This window comes from Phyllopteryx taeniolatus, chromosome 7 (assembly GCF_024500385.1).
Source record: "Phyllopteryx taeniolatus isolate TA_2022b chromosome 7, UOR_Ptae_1.2, whole genome shotgun sequence".
Taxonomy (NCBI): Eukaryota; Metazoa; Chordata; class Actinopteri; order Syngnathiformes; family Syngnathidae; genus Phyllopteryx; species Phyllopteryx taeniolatus.
The window spans coordinates 28,403,445-28,419,732 of NC_084508.1; the positions used below are offsets into that span (position 1 = coordinate 28,403,445).

The 16,288-nt window shown below is 44.6% G+C and overlaps 1 protein-coding gene across 1 annotated transcript in view; it reads left to right on the top strand.

The window, feature by feature from the left end:
* LOC133480919 (mucin-2-like) overlaps positions 1-16,288 on the top strand; it is a 36,779-nt gene that overhangs the window by 17,154 nt on the left and 3,337 nt on the right. Inside the window, exons 3-4 of the mRNA XM_061779641.1 lie at positions 4,888-9,057; positions 13,766-13,851. Of these exons, the coding sequence (XP_061635625.1) occupies positions 4,888-9,057; positions 13,766-13,851 (4,256 nt within the window). The remainder of the gene's footprint in view (positions 1-4,887; positions 9,058-13,765; positions 13,852-16,288) is intronic.

Below are 16,288 nucleotides of genomic sequence, written 5' to 3' on the forward strand. Positions count from 1 at the left end.
CAAGCCAATCAGATCGGTGTAAAGTCTAGTTGAAATGCTTGTGTTTTTGTTTTCGCTCCATGAACGGGGCGGGAACATAACAAGATAGTAGTTTGCATATATATATAATATATATATATATATATTATATATAATATATATATAATATATATATATATATATATATATATGTCCCCTCCTTGAGCCGTCACCTTGTCGTGGTGGAGGGGTTTGTGTGTCCCAGTGATCCTAGGAGCTAAGTTGTCTGGGGCTTTATGCCCCTGGCAGGGTCACCCATGACAAACAGGTCCTAGGTGAGGGACCAGACAAAGCACGGCTCAAAGACCCCTAATGATGACGACAAACAATGGACTTCGTTTTCCCTTGCCCGGACGCGGGCCACCGGGGCCCCCCACTGGAGCCAGGCCTGGTGGTGGGGCTCGAAGGCGAGCGCCTGGTGGCCGGGCCTGCACCCATGGGGCCCGGCCGGGCACAGCCCGAAAGGGTAACGTGGGTCCCCCTTCCCATGGGCTCACCACCTGTGGGAGGGGCCATAGGGGTCGGGTGCAGTGTGAGCTGGGCGGTGGCCGAAGGCGGGGACCTTGGCGATCCGATCCCCGGCTACAGAAGCTGGCTCTAGGGACGTGGAATGTCACCTCTCTGGCAGGGAAGGAGCCCGAGCTGGTGTGTGAGGTCGAGAAGTTCCGACTCGATATAGTCGGACTCGCCTCCACACACACCTGGGGCTCTGGTACCAGTCCTCTCGAGAGGGGTTGGACTCTCTTCCACTCTGGAGTTGCCCATGGTGAGAGGCGCCGAGCAGGTGTGGGTATACTTATTGCCCCCCGGCTCGGCGCCTGTACGTTGGGGTTCACCCCGGTGGACGAGAGGGTAGCCTCCCTCCGCCTTCGGGTGGGGGGACGGGTCCTGACTGTTGTTTGTGCCTATGCACCAAACAGCAGTTCAGAGTACCCACCCTTTTTGGAGTCCTTGGAGGGGGTGCTGGAGAGCGCTCCCGCTGGGGACTCCATTGTTCTGTTGGGGGACTTCAATGCTCACGTGGGCAATGACAGTGAGACCTGGAAGGGCGCGATTGGGAGGAACGCCCCCCCCCCCCCGATCAGAACCCAAGCGGTGTTCTGTTATTGGACTTCTGTGCTCGTCACGGATTGTCCATAACGAACACCATGTTCAAGCATAAGGGTGTCCACACGTGCACTTGGCACCAGGACACCCTAGGTCGCAGTTCAATGATCGACTTTGTGGTCGTGTCATCGGACTTGCGGCCGCATGTCTTGGACACTCGGGTGAAGAGAGGGGCAGAGCTGTCAACTGATCACCACCTGGTGGTGAGTTGGCTCTGATGGTGGGGGAAGATGCCGGTCCGACGTGGCAGGCCCAAACGTATTGTGAGGGTCTGCTGGGAACGTCTGGCAGAATCCCCTGTCAGAAGGAGTTTCAACTCCCACCTCCGACAGAACTTTGCTCATGTTCCGGGGGAGGCGGGGGACATCGAGTCCGGGTGGACCATGTTCCGCGCCTCCATTGCTGAGGCGGCCGACCGGAGCTGTGGCCGTAAGGTGGTCGGTGCCTGTCGTGGCGGCAATCCCCGAACCCGTTGGTGGACACCAACGGTGAGGGATGCCGTCAAGCTGAAGAAGGAGTCCTATCGGGCCTTTTTGGCCTGTGGGACTCCTGAGGCAGCTGATGGGTACCGGCTGGCCAAGCGGAATGCAGCTCTGGTGGTCGCTGAAGCAAAAACCCGGGCATGGGAGGAGTTCGGTGAGGCCATGGAGAAAGACTTCCGGACGGCTTCAAGGAAATTCTGGTCCACCATCCGACGTCTCAGGAGAGGAAAGCAGTGCACCACCAACACTGTGTATAGTGGGGATGGGGCGCTGCTGACCTCGACTCGGGACGTTGTGAGTCGGTGGGGAGAATACTTCGAAGACCTCCTCAATTCCACCGACACGCCTTCCCATGGGGAAGCAGAGTGTGGGTTCTCTGAGGCGGGCTCTCCTATCTCTGGGTTTGAGGTCACCGAGGTAGTTAAAAAGCTCCTCGGTGGCAGGGCCCCGGGGGAGGATGAGATTCGCCCGGAGTTCCTAAAGGCTCTGGATGTTCTGGGGCTGTCCTGGTTGACACACCTCTGCAACATCGCGTGGACATCGGGGACAGTGCCTCTGGATTGGCAGACTGGGGTGGTGGTCCCCCTTTTTAAGAAGGGGGACCGGAGGGTGTGTTCCAACTACAGGGGGATCACACTGCTCAGCCTCCCTGGTAAGGTCTATTCAGGGGTGCTGGAGAGGAGGGTCCGTCGGGAAGTCGAATCTCAGATTCAGGAGGAGCAGTGTGGTTTTCGTCCTGGCCGTGGAACAGTGGACCAGCTCTACACCCTCGGCAGGGTCCTCGAGGGTGCATGGGAGTTCGCCCAACCAGTCTACATGTGTTTTGTGGACTTGGAGAAGGCGTTCGACCGTGTCCCTCGGGGAGTCCTGTGGAGAGTGCTTCGGGAGTATGGGGTACCGAACCCCCTGATACGGGCTGTTCGGTCCCTGTACGACCGGAGTCAGAGTTTGGTCCGCATATCCGGCAGTAAGTCGGACTCGTTCCCGGTGAGGGTTGGACTCCGCCAAGGCTGCCCTTTGTCGCCGATTCTGTTCATAACTTTTATGGACAGAATTTCTAGGCGCAGCCGAGGCGTAGAGGGGGTCCGGTTTGGTGGCCTCAGTATTGCATCTCTGCTTTTTGCAGATGCTGTGGTTCTGTTGGCTTCATCAAGCTGTGACCTCCAACTCTCATTGGAGCAGTTCGCTGCCGAGTGTGAAGCGGCTGGGATGAGAATCAGCACCTCCAAATCTGAGACCATGGTCCTCAGTCGGGAAAGGGTGGTATGCCATCTCCAGGTCGGGGATGAGATCCTGCCCCAAGTGGAGGAATTCAAGTATCTTGGGGTCTTGTTCACGAGTGAGGGAAGAATGGAACGGGAGATCGACAGGCGGATCGGTGCAGCGTCTGCGGTGATGCGGACTTTGTATCGGTCCGTTGTGGTAAAGAAAGAGCTAAGCCGAAAGGCGAAGCTCTCAATTTACCGGTCGATCTTCGTTCCTACCCTCACCTATGGTCACAAGCTGTGGGTCGTGACCGAAAGTACAAGGTCGCGGATACAAGCGGCCGAAATGAGTTTCCTCCGCAGGGTGTCCGGGCTCTCCCTTAGAGATAGGGTGAGAAGCTCGGTCATCCGGGAGGATCTCAGAGTAGAGCCGCTACTCCTCCGCATTGAGAGGAGCCAGATGAGGTGGCTGGGGCATCTGATTCGGATGCCTCCCGGACGCCTCCCTGGTGAGTTGTTCCGGGCATGTCCCACCGGGAGGAGACCCCGGGGACGACCCAGGACGCGCTGGAGAGACTACATCCTTCGGCTGGCCTGGGAACGCCTCGGGATCCCCCCGGAAGAGCTGGATGAAGTGGCTGGGGAGAGGGTAGTCTGGGCGTCCCTGCTGAAGCTACTGCCCCCGCGACCCGACCCGGATAAGCGGTAGAGAATGGATGGATGGATGGATATATATATGTGTGTGTGTGTAATAAAAAAGTAATGCTTTTCTACCATCTTGCGGAATCTATAGGTGGCGGAAAATAGTCACGGATTTTTGCTATTCACAAGCAGGGCTTGGTCACTGTTACTGTTTCATTGTATATTTTGAACTGCAGGATTCCACTTTCCCCAAGATTGTCCATACTTGGGGACTTAAGCACAATCGACCTCCCAAATAAATATTCACAATCAATACTAAGACAACAATTTTATTAAATTGGAAAAAATAATCTATTAATATTAATCACTGGATAAATCTCATTGAGTATATTGCATGAGAAAAAATATTTGCGGAACAAAAAAAAAATCAATTACATAATTACACAGATAGCTGGTCACCCTTCAAGATGCTGAATCTAGAGCTTTGATTCCTCTGCCTGGGTAGATGCCATCTGACAATAACAATACTATATTGTAAAAGTAAACTATTGCCTTCTGTATTCTTTGTTGCTGTTGCTTTATTTTTATTTATTATTTTTCCTTATGGGCGGCATGGTGGCCGACTGGTTAGCACATCTGCCTCACAGTTCTGAGGACCGGGGTTCAAATCCGGCCTCGCCTGTGTGGAGTTTGCATGTTCTCCCCGTGCCTGCATGGGTTTTCTCCAGGCATTCCAGTTTCCTCCCACATCCCAAAAACATGCATGGTGGGTTGACTGAAGACTATAAATTGCCCTTAGGTGTGAATGTGTGCACGAATGGCTGTGTGTTTCCATGTGCCCTGCGATTGGCTGGCGACCAGTTCAGGGTGTACCTCGCCTCTCGCCCGAAGATAGCTGGGATAGGCTCCAGCACGCCCGCGACCCTAGTGAGGATAATGGATGGCTGGACATCACCAGTGCATTTGGACCGAGCTAGGATCAATAGTCAATGTAATCTGCACCTAGAACTAGCTATCAGTATCCTGTCACTGTCAGCTTTAGGCTATAATTTAGTGGCTGTCATGATTACTATTGCGACAACAAGGGATGAATAAAGTATTCATCTAAAAGTAACCGGCGGGCTAGCAAAGCTGTTTTCCATTTTCAAATTAAGGAGAACAGCGATCGAATCACAGCAAATATTACATATTTATTTACATATGGAATATTTCTGAGAAATCCAACTGTCTCAACTGCCAGGTTTTTTGGAAAGACAATAGCTTGAAAAAGGCTATTCTGGGCATTCCTGACCTAAATTATCTTTCTATTGGCTATATGTACATGTATTGCAGTATCACACAAAAACACAAAGGTAAAGTTGAACGCAAAGAAAAATGTACTTTTTTGTCACATCCATGATACATGTGACTGACTCAATCTCTAACTACCACAGCTATAGATTCTTCTCGTATAACGGTGACTTCAGGACCCGACACTGTGGCAGCAACTGATGATGACGACGTATTCACACCTGGGAATCCAACAAACAGAACAGCAACTAGAAGTGTGCTCAACATCACAGCTGCCCAGCACTACAGAACAACCATCAAGGAAAAGGCTTCGAGAACCAAATCAAGAACTACCATTTCCACAGACACTACAGAAACTACAGCATCCAGAGTGATAACACCTGTGACAATGAAAAGCATACTAACAAATACATCAACAGAAAGTGAGAGATCCCAAACAAACATGATGAAATCACCAACAGAAAGCATATCCCGACTTCAAAAAACAACCCTATCCACAAGTAGCACATCATCAAGCAACACAAGCAACACACTTGCATCAACGACAAACAAAACTATGACTACACAAAATAGAACAAACACACCCATGCAAACAACTATTGCCACAAGTACCACAGTTGCAAAAACAACAAACAACAATACAAACACTATAATGACTACCACAAATGAGAACACTAAAACAAACATATACACAACACAGGGAATGTCAAGCACACTTGTGACTATTTCAACCCAGAATACAACCATATCCACAACTAGTACAACACTAAGCACGGCACTGGGAACAAAAAACACAATATCTACCTCAGCCAAGATAATAAACACAACCATATGCACAACACCTGCCATAACAAACAGAACGACTGCTGCAACCCAAAATACAACAAATACGACCCTGTCCACAACTAGTACAACACCGAGCACCACACTTTCATCATCACACACAATCGTGACTACCACAACCCAGAGCCCAACCATATACACAAGTCCTGCAACAGCAGTAACGTCCATGACCACTACACTCCAAAACACAACCACACTAATACCTACAACTACTATAGGGCCAAATATTACAGAATCTTCAACCACAGCATACATATCCATGACTACAACAACTCCAGACAGAACCATGTCCACATCTACAACACCTGACACATCTATGACTACCATAACCAATACACAACAAAAGAAAACTAGAGGCACAAGTACTGCAAAAGCAGTAATATCCATGACTACTGGATACAAAAATACAACTACTTACCCACCTACAGCTACTACAGTGCCAAACACCACAGATTCTGCAAAAACAGCAAACAGATCCATGACCACAGAAACAAACATGTCCACATCTGCAACAACTGACACATCTATGACTACCATCACCTCTACACCGCAAAACACAACTATATCCACAACTAGCACAATGCCAAGCACCACACTAGCAACAACAACAAACTCAACAATGACTACAACCCAAAAGATAAATACAACCATACTGAAAACACCTGAAACAATGACGAGCACTCCTGTGACTACTGCAACCCAAAACCCATTAAACAGAATATCTACAACTAGTACAACACCAAGCACCCCACTTGCAATGACAAACACATTAGCTACCACATCTCAGATAATAAACACAACCATATGCACAAGCACCGCACTTGAAACAAAACACACAACCATGACTACCACAACCCAAAACACAATCATATCCACAAGTCCTGCAGGAGTAACATCCATGACTGCTGCACCCCAAATCACAGCAACCACAACCATACCGAAAGCTACTACAGTACCAAATACCACAGAATCGTCAACCATGACAAACAGAGTCATAGCAACCCCAGAAAGAACCATGTCCTCATCTGCAATAACTAATACATCGATGACTAGCATCACCACTACACAGCAAAACCCAACTTTCTCCACTACTAGTACAATGCCAAGCACCACGCTAGCAACAACAAACACAACAATGACTACCACAACCCAGAACATCAATAAAACCATATCCCAAACACCTGAAACAAAGACAAGCACACCTGTGATTACAGTAACTCAAAACCCATTAAACAGAACAATATCCACAACTACAACAATCCCAAGCACCGCACAAAAAAACATGACGATCACAACCCTAAACACGACCTTATCCAAAACTTCTACAAAAACAGTAACATCCATGACGACGGCACCCCAAAACACAACATCCACAACCATATATACATTGCCAAATACCACTGAATCTTCAACCATGACAAACAGATCCATAACCACAGCAACTGCAGACACAACCATGGCCATATCCGCAACAAGTAACACATCTATGCTTACCATTACCAATACATCGCAAAACACAATTATATCCACATCTAGTCCAATGCCAAGCACGACAACAATGACAACCAACCCAATCCAAATCATTAATACAAACATTTCCCTGAAACCTGAAACAATGACGAGCACACCTGTGACTGCTACAACCCAAAACAGAAGAACGACTTCCAGAAGTCAGACTATAGATAAAACCATATCACAAACACCTGAAACAACTACTACAATCACCACACACCACAAAACCATGACTATCACAAACCATAACGCAGCCATATCCAAAGGTTCTACAACAGCAGTAACATTCATGACTACCGCACCCAAAAACGCAACTTCCACAACCACACCTACTACTACTACAGTGCCAAATACCATAGAATCTTCAACCACGACAAACAAATTGATGACTACAGCAACTAGAGATAGAACCATATCCGCAACTACCACTACGCCAAGCACCACACCAGCAACAACGACAAATACAATGACTACAACAACCGGGAACATAAATACAACCAGATCACATACATCTGAAGAAATGCAAAGCACACTTGTGACTAACACAACCCAAAGCCAATTAAACACAGTCGTATCCACCGGAACAATGCCAACCACTACAATAACACCAACAACAAATGCAACAATGACTACCACAACCCAAGACATAACTACAACCATATCCCATATACCTGAAACAATGATAAGCATACCTATGATGACTGAAACCCAAAACCCACCAAACCCAACGATTTTGTCAACTAGTACAATGCCAGGCACCACACCTGCAACAAAAAACAAAACCATGACTATCACAACCCAAAACAAAGTCATATCCACAAGTCCTGTAACAACAGTAACAACCATGACTATTGCACCCCAAATCACAATAACAACAACCATAGCTTTAGCTACTACAGTGCCAAATACCACAACATTGTCAACCATGATAAACAGATTCAAAACTACAGCAACTCAAGACAGAATCATGTCCACATCTGCAATAACTAACACATCTATGACCAGCATCACTACTACACCGCAAAACGAAAATATCTCCACTATGAGCACAATGCCAAAACCAACACCAGCAACAACAAACACAACAATGACTACCACAACCCCAAACACAAATACAACCATATCATTAACAACTGAAACAATGACAAGCATACCTGTGACTACTGCAACCCAAAACCCATTACACACAACCATATCTGCAACAACAAGACAAAACACGACCATATTCACAACCACAAACATACTGAGAGCTACTACAATGCCAAAAACCACAGAATACTCAACCATGAGAAACAGAACCATGACTACAGCAACTCCAGACACAACCATGTCGGCATTTGCAACAAGTAACACATCTATAACTACCATCCCCAATACTCCGCAAAACACAACTGTAGCCACATCTAATCCAATGCCAAGCATGACAGCAAAAACTCACACAACAATGACTACCACGACCAAAATCTTACACACAACAATATCCCAAATGCCTGAAACAATGACAAGCACACCTGTGACTACTGCAACCCATAATACAACAATGACTACCACACCCCAGAACATAAATACAACCATATCACAAACACCTGAAATAATAACAAGAACACCCGTGGTTACTGCAACCCAAAACCTTATAAACTCAACCATATCCACAACTAATACAACGCGAAGCACCTCACTTGCAACGACAAACACAATCATGACTACTATTACAACCCCAAACACAACCTTAAACACAGCCATATCCACAAATCCTGGAACAACAACAACTTCCATAACTGCTGCACCCCGAAACACAACCACGACCATATATACAGCCACTACAGTGCCAAACAACACAGAGTCTTCAACCACAACTAATACATCCATGAGTACATCAAGCCCAAATACACCCATGTTCACCACCAGGACAACGCCAAGCATATTGACCACATTGACAAACACCATGACTCCAAAAGGTATGTGACTCCTTTGATCTCTTTTTATTATAATGGTATATATTTTTTTTCATAACCAAGAGGTGGGTAGAGTAGCCCAAAATTGTACTCAAAGTAAGAGTAATGTTACTTCAGAATAATATGACTCGAGTAAATAGTAGCCCAAATAAATACTTGAGTAAGAATAAGAAAGTACTTGGTGAAAAAACTATTCAAGTACTGAGTAAATGGTGAGTAACTTCTGATGTGTGTAATCTTTTTCGGAGCAAAAAAAATAAAAAATAGAAATAGCAAGAATGTGCAAAAAAAAGACAGCCTCTTGTATGTTTCACTGACAGCTTCTGCCGTAGTGGTGTCAACTGTTGAGATGAGATTGAGGAGATGGCATGCACACTTTGGAAGCTGGTATTAAAGTAGTAATAGTAGTAATAATAATTTTGATGCTGAACCTCAAACCATCTTCTGATCCATAATCAACGATTGAGTCCTCCTGTCCATCAGCTCCTCCATCCTCTTTCTCCTCCACACCATAGTGTCGAAAGGCTTTCAGAAGTTTTGAGCTACTGTCTGTTGTCGTCCTGGCCACTTTTCCCCTGATGTGGTCTTCTGAATGTAGAGAAAAGAAGGAAATGGAAAATGAAAGAATTCAAGTGTAGAACGGCCAAGCGTATTCAGGAAAAACCTGCGCCGCAATTCGTCCTTGCCGGATCTACCTCCAGGATGCTGCCCCACACACAAACATGTAGTTTTGGGGAAGCGGACAGAGTAATTCTGCAGCCCGCGCTCGTTGGCGCGGCAAGTAAGGTTCAGTGCGTCTCCCCCACCTCGTGGTGAGAGGTGCGGCTCCCTGGCTGTGCGCCAGCGTCTTCGGTGAGAAGAAGGACAAGAAGAGCCAAGAGAACAAAATGGTCTGGCATGTTTTGATCCTAGAATTATTTGTGGTTTTAAAACCAGTGGAATAAGGAATTAATTGATTCCCAGCTTTTGCATTGTCACACACCATGGTTAATCTATGCAGTAAGTGTTTCAACCTTATGTGGTGGCTAATAACAATGTCTGTTTGTGTAACATTGCTGTGCTTGTTCCGAGATAAAAAAGCATATTCAGTTGACAAACAGATTTAAGCAGCAGACCTGTGGGAAAACCAGTCACAAGTGACATTGGTGTTATGATATACACGGAGCATTCGTGCAAAGTTCGTAAAATATCAAACATTTAAATTTGGTGAAACCTTCACGGCCTGGAGTATCTCTCAACCGCCAGCGGGTGTTGCCCGTGTTCCAGCAATGTTCCCAGTGGGCCTGGCGGCGCCTTGCATGCAGGTTTTAATATAAAAACAAATAGCTCATAGCTGTACTTGAGTTCCTGAAAAAAGGCAGCGAATAGTAATTCCATTGTTGTCAATCTGTCTTGAACAGTCCCATTTGAAAAGCGTGTTTCTCAAATTCTTGGTCATTAAATCAGTTTGCAGGAAAAAGGTATTTGTTGGTAAGACCCTTCAGTGTGGCTGGGGGGAAGGGTTGATGACTAGTCTTTGTCCCAGCTGATAAGGAGACCAGACCTCCTGTGGATTGTCGGTGCCATCTGTTCATCAAGTGTGTCCGCTACATACGTCTACAAGCCAGTGCAGCGGAGTGCCTCTTGAGAACGTTGTGGTCAATCCTATGGCAGGTGACACCTACGTAACTACGTTGTCTGGCAATTTGTTGTGGTAACAACATGGCTCATGGCACTAAACGTTTTGATAATTATGCTCATGTTTTTTTGCAGCTTTCTGTATTCTGCAGCACAATGTTCTCCTTGTCATTACTGTACAATTACATTCCAAGGTTTCTATCATGGTCTTGAAAGATTGTCTCTCAACCACAGAAAAAGGTTAGTTAGATTCATATACAAAATTTAGCAAAAGCTTGTCAAACGTTGCCTGTGTTACCTGCTGTGGAGTGCCAGTAAACGATTTTTTTTATTTTTGCATTCTTCATAGAAGGTTCAGGATCCTCAGGGAAGCATAACTTCTACTTTCTCTGGAATTCAATTAAATTGGTCTACTTCAGTTTATTGGGGTAAATCCTCTGTTGACAGAAAAAAATACCAATGAGGCTAAAGGGAATATATCCACTAAAATCGAGCCATCACCACAGCACACTATGAGAGTGGAATATTCTGTGACATAGATAGATTTTAATTAAATTGCACTAAAACCACAGATGATGTGTGTGGGTCTGTGTAAGTGTGTGTTTGTGTGTGTGAGTGCCTGAGCGCGAGAGGCTACAACACGAACTCCAAAAGATGCACGTTAGACCGTTACTAGGTATGAGTCAATGACTGTTAAACAGGGTAACTGATAGCATAGCACAACCAAAACAAGTAAAGCACAACAAAATCATTTATAACTTACCACAATGTGCTTTTTCAAGTTAGACGTCGAGCTTTTGTCGGCTGAAATTTCCATGTTTGGACAGACAGATGGCAGTTCATTATGAAGCTGTTATTTTTCGTACACTGAAATGTAAACATGGTCTTAAAGTGAGGCCAGGGATGTTCTGCCTCTTGGAATTGGGAGTTGTAGCGTATATTGGCGTTGGATAAAACTTAAAGAAGTAAATTCGTCGAAGGTGTTCACTTCCGGTTTAGTCCGATAGACGTTTAAAGTCAGACTCAAACTAACCTTGTCTCGAAAAGGGCACCACGTCTCTTTTTTATATGTAAAATGTAGGAAAAGCAACGAGAAACCTCATAATCTCCTCAAGTCTCATAATCTACAGGTTGCTACATTTTACGAAATACAAATCCTAGATTACAGAGGTTGCCTTATTAGACTCAAAATACACACAAAACACAACAAAGAGTGGAATTTTATAGAATATTTAATGAATTCTACAAGGGAATCTATAGGGAAACACACAGAGGGGCCCAACTACAGAAAGAAAACTAAGGGCAAACGACAAGGGAAGAGAGGACCGAGTGTTGCTGGACTAAAAATGAGCGTGAATAGGTTGCACCGTGTTGAGCGAGTACAAAGTAGGAACTTTGTATGAAGCTAGTATTTTCCCCAAAATTATAAGGCACTAATTTTGCACATTCTAGCAATGATTGTGGTGTCCTACTACTCACGAACGTAGATCCATGGGTCTTTGGGGTGGTCTGTCTCAGTCGTCTCGGGAAGCACGGAGGCAGGTTGGGTTGAAGATAAAGGATGCACAAAAATTAAACAAAAACAGGCGGAAAAAGGAAAATAAATTGTCCCGTAGGGGTGCACTCGTAACTTTCCTGCCGATTGAACTTGTGGCGGGCCCAGCTCTTGCTCTCAGCTGCGTGCGTGACCGGTACGGGATGCCGGTAGTTGCTTGCTGAGGCTCCGCCGACTGATCGCGGGTAGGAAAAGCGATCGAAGCCGCATGTTGATCAGAAGTGCCGCTGGCTTGGCTGAGGCCGGCGCTCGCGCACATGGTGGTGCCGGAGGACAACGGAAAAAGAAGATTGTTGGCCGAAGCCACGCCGTGACTGGCGAGATTAACCAGCCAGGACAGCAGAGAAGCAGGACACGAGAAGAAAAGAAAAAAAAGAGAAGAGGCGGGAGCCAAAGGTCGAATACCCAGGGGGCGTGTTCAAGAGACATAGAGACTGGAGGAAGACCACACCCATCAACTTTAGTCTACAATTTTGACCCATAAAATGGGTTTAAAAATCATATATTAATCTAAAAAACTTCCAACTTTGTACTCTTACTCCTAGATCAAGCACATAGAATGATTGTTTCAACTTTAGTCTTGGCAGATCAATTGCTTGTTATTCAATCACATTTCACGCTGTTTGGCTTCAAATCAAGACAAACAGTTCTTAAAATCTCCAGCTGGACCTGTAAGTTGATACCAGACATGAAGGCAAACATTTAGAATATTTCTGCAGAGTTTGTGAAATATCACAACATACATCTTATCTTCAGTTTAAGAAAACTATTCCATTCCCCATTGCAGTAACAGTCAAACACCAGCAGGTGTCGCCTGTGTCCCAGCAATTGTTCCGATTGGGGAGAGGATCTCCCAACCTTTTGGTTGTTCTGTCAGTTCAAACGAAGATAAGGACTCTTTGATGACTGTAAACCAAGATTTTGAGGGGACCTGCTAATTAATTTAGGGTCCACTTGACATACGCCAGGCATCCTTTTAGTGGCAGTCTCGCACAGCGGGGTGGCTTGGGAGAATACAGTTTGTTGGTGGGGGCTTGCGGTGACAACCGAGCCATAGTCACTACAGAGTCCTATTCTGGTGTATCTTCCATTTTTTTCGAGGGGGTTCTTGATTTCTTCCACCATTCTTCATGGAATCAGACACTTTGGAGAGCCCGCGAAGACTGTGGGACTTTTCTGTGTGAAAAAAATCAATCACGGAATCAATAAATTATAAATTATTAAATAGATATGATAAAAAAATGGCAAACAGAATGCAACTCAATGTAACAGAGTAAAAGTACCATTTCTTAAAATAAATACTCAGGTAAAAATAAAATGTATGTTTGTGTCAAAACTACTCTCACCAGTCCAAAATGTAGCACGTTCCTACCCACCTCTGTTCGTAACATTGGAAAAAAGGGGGAAAAAAAGGTATAAAATGTATTTACTGTATATAAAGCATTTGTGTATAATATGGAAAAATAAAAAAAATACTTATTTAGAATGGATAGCATCTTAATTCCGAATCATTCCTTCTGGCTTCCTTAATCCCTGCAGGTGCCTTGTTTCTGGCCCATTTCAAGATGAAGTTAAATGTGGTTGATGGTATTAGCAATGAGACCATCATTGAATTTGTTGAAGCGGTAAGTGAAATTTATGTGTTGCTTTCCTATGTAGTATATGCAACATAAACCATTTTAGTACAATAGTGACAAACAGTTATTGCAATTTTTACTTTGTCCTTTTAGTTTTTTAGAGAAGAGCTTCTGAGGGGAACATCTTACACCATCAACATTACTGAAGTAAAAAAAAAAAAAAGGCCATTAAAACCTGTCACTCCTGCTACCTAGGGAGATTTTAACACATACTGTATGTTCACACATATGACTCCAGGGTACTGTATACAGCATATATATATAACCACATGGATGCTGTTTTTCTTGTGAAAGTCATCAGATGTTTTTTATTCTCAACTGACATACTATACCTACACTAAGCAGGAAATGTAATGACTGAATTACTTTACCGTTCCATTCAGTGACACAATCAAACATTGTCTTTGGAGGTTTGACATTCTAGATGGCCTGAATATATAAATACAGTATGAATGTATTCTATATTAAAGCTATCCAACAAGTACACCATGATTGTCACAGTTCTGTTCTATTGTTCACTGTGTGGTCTCCCAGTGTTTTTCAACTGACCACAGCACAGTTCCACTCTTTAAGTCAGTCACTCCCACCTGATTCAGCCATGCAGGTGCTTCATATCAGATATTGAGGTGGATTTTTTTTCACCTGTGGTTCTGAGTCGATGGTCTCCCGGGAGAACACCGGTTTCCGTTGGGCAGGAATGAATGAAGACTTCGAGACACTTGGCTTTTGGGCTAATTCGATTTATTGAACAAGCCTTAGTGTCATAGAAGCTGCTTACAAAGCCAGGACAACGAAATGGACACGGATGACAAAACATACACAACAGAATAATACAATCATCAAAATAAATGAACAAAAACAGTGGAAACCACAAAAATACAACTGTGGAAGCAAAAAAATTGGAAAAAAATTCTTACAAACATCTGCCAGTATGCCGCAACAAAAGCAAACATAATACAACAAATTGTCAGATGGATATCTCACAGTACTTCATACAAGCGTCAAGGGCAAAATGTAGTCAAGTGCCATATCGTGTTTGAGCAAAGTTAGTCGATGGCTTCTCTGTGTATTCGACAAAAGCTCAAATCCCTTAATCGTTTCATTAGCAAAACCCTGCAAAGTGTACGTTATATTATCAATGTGATCAGCCAAAAATTTCCCTCCATACCATGGAAAAAAATCCAATGCCTTCCATTTTGCTTGACGGTTCTTTAAATCCCCTAAATCAGTTTGCTACTTCTTATGACCCCACTGGCCTGAAAAAATAGTCCTTGTCCCTTTCATTCACGACTAGCCTGGTCTCTGATGCTATGCTGGCTGTGTGTTCACCTTGAGAGGTCAGAACAACAGTTTTCCTTTTGACATCAGACTTTAAGGGACCTTTAATCCGTCTACTGCCTTTAGAGGAAACGTTACTTCCTTTAATAGTTATCCCTTTAGCTGGGGCTCTAACTCGTCCTTTTTCTTCTACCAGGTCGACTATATGGGTCTTATAGGTTAGCTTTAGCCATGTAGTAAGGTCACCTCGATTATTCGATAACAGTCTTATACAAGAACAAGTATATTTTCCCCTCAATTGGTTTTACCATATCAACAAAAGTCCACAACTAGTAGTTCCCGCATTGGCCCTTTGGGTGTTGGAATGTAACCTGTAGGTGTCATCACCTCTCTCCTGACATTGTTTTTCAGACATATGGTACATCTGCCTATAATATAGTCAATTTGTTCCGGCAAATATAGTGCCCAAAAAGCCCCTTGCGCCACGGGCCTGCCCATGCGCCTCATGAATTAACAGACCCAAAAAGTCCGGGGGTGCCACTATGAGACCCTCATGATTTCTCCACAAACCAGTGGAGTCTTGGCACGCTTCCCTCCCTTTTAGTCCTATACATGTTTTAGACCAGAGTTCAGACACGCCTGCGTCATCTACTACATAGTAGACGACATACTATAATAACTCATTATACCATAGTTACTATATCTTTATTGTTAAAGCCAACTTCCATATATCTGCCACTGAGGAATTATAAATTCTGCAGGGGTGTTAATGGATGTTTTTTTTTTTTTTAATTATTATTTCCCCTCAATCATATCGTACTCAAGAGTCATTGTGATGCTTATGTACTTACTACCATATCATGTGAAATTCCTCGACATTATTGCATTAGACATTCCTATATTGGTCATACTCTGTATCCCACGAGACATGCACCATTTCTTCCTAAGCTTTAATCCATCCACCGTCCCCTCATGGAGACAGCTTCTCTCCTCCATCCAACCTTCTGTGATGAACCTGCTTAAACCAGAAAATTCCAATAAAAGTATAGTTTTGAATCAAAGTTTGAAATTGGAATACTAACCTCCCTTTGGGATACATTACGAATCAATGTGACCACTTTACCCGGGGCACACTTTTGTCGACAGC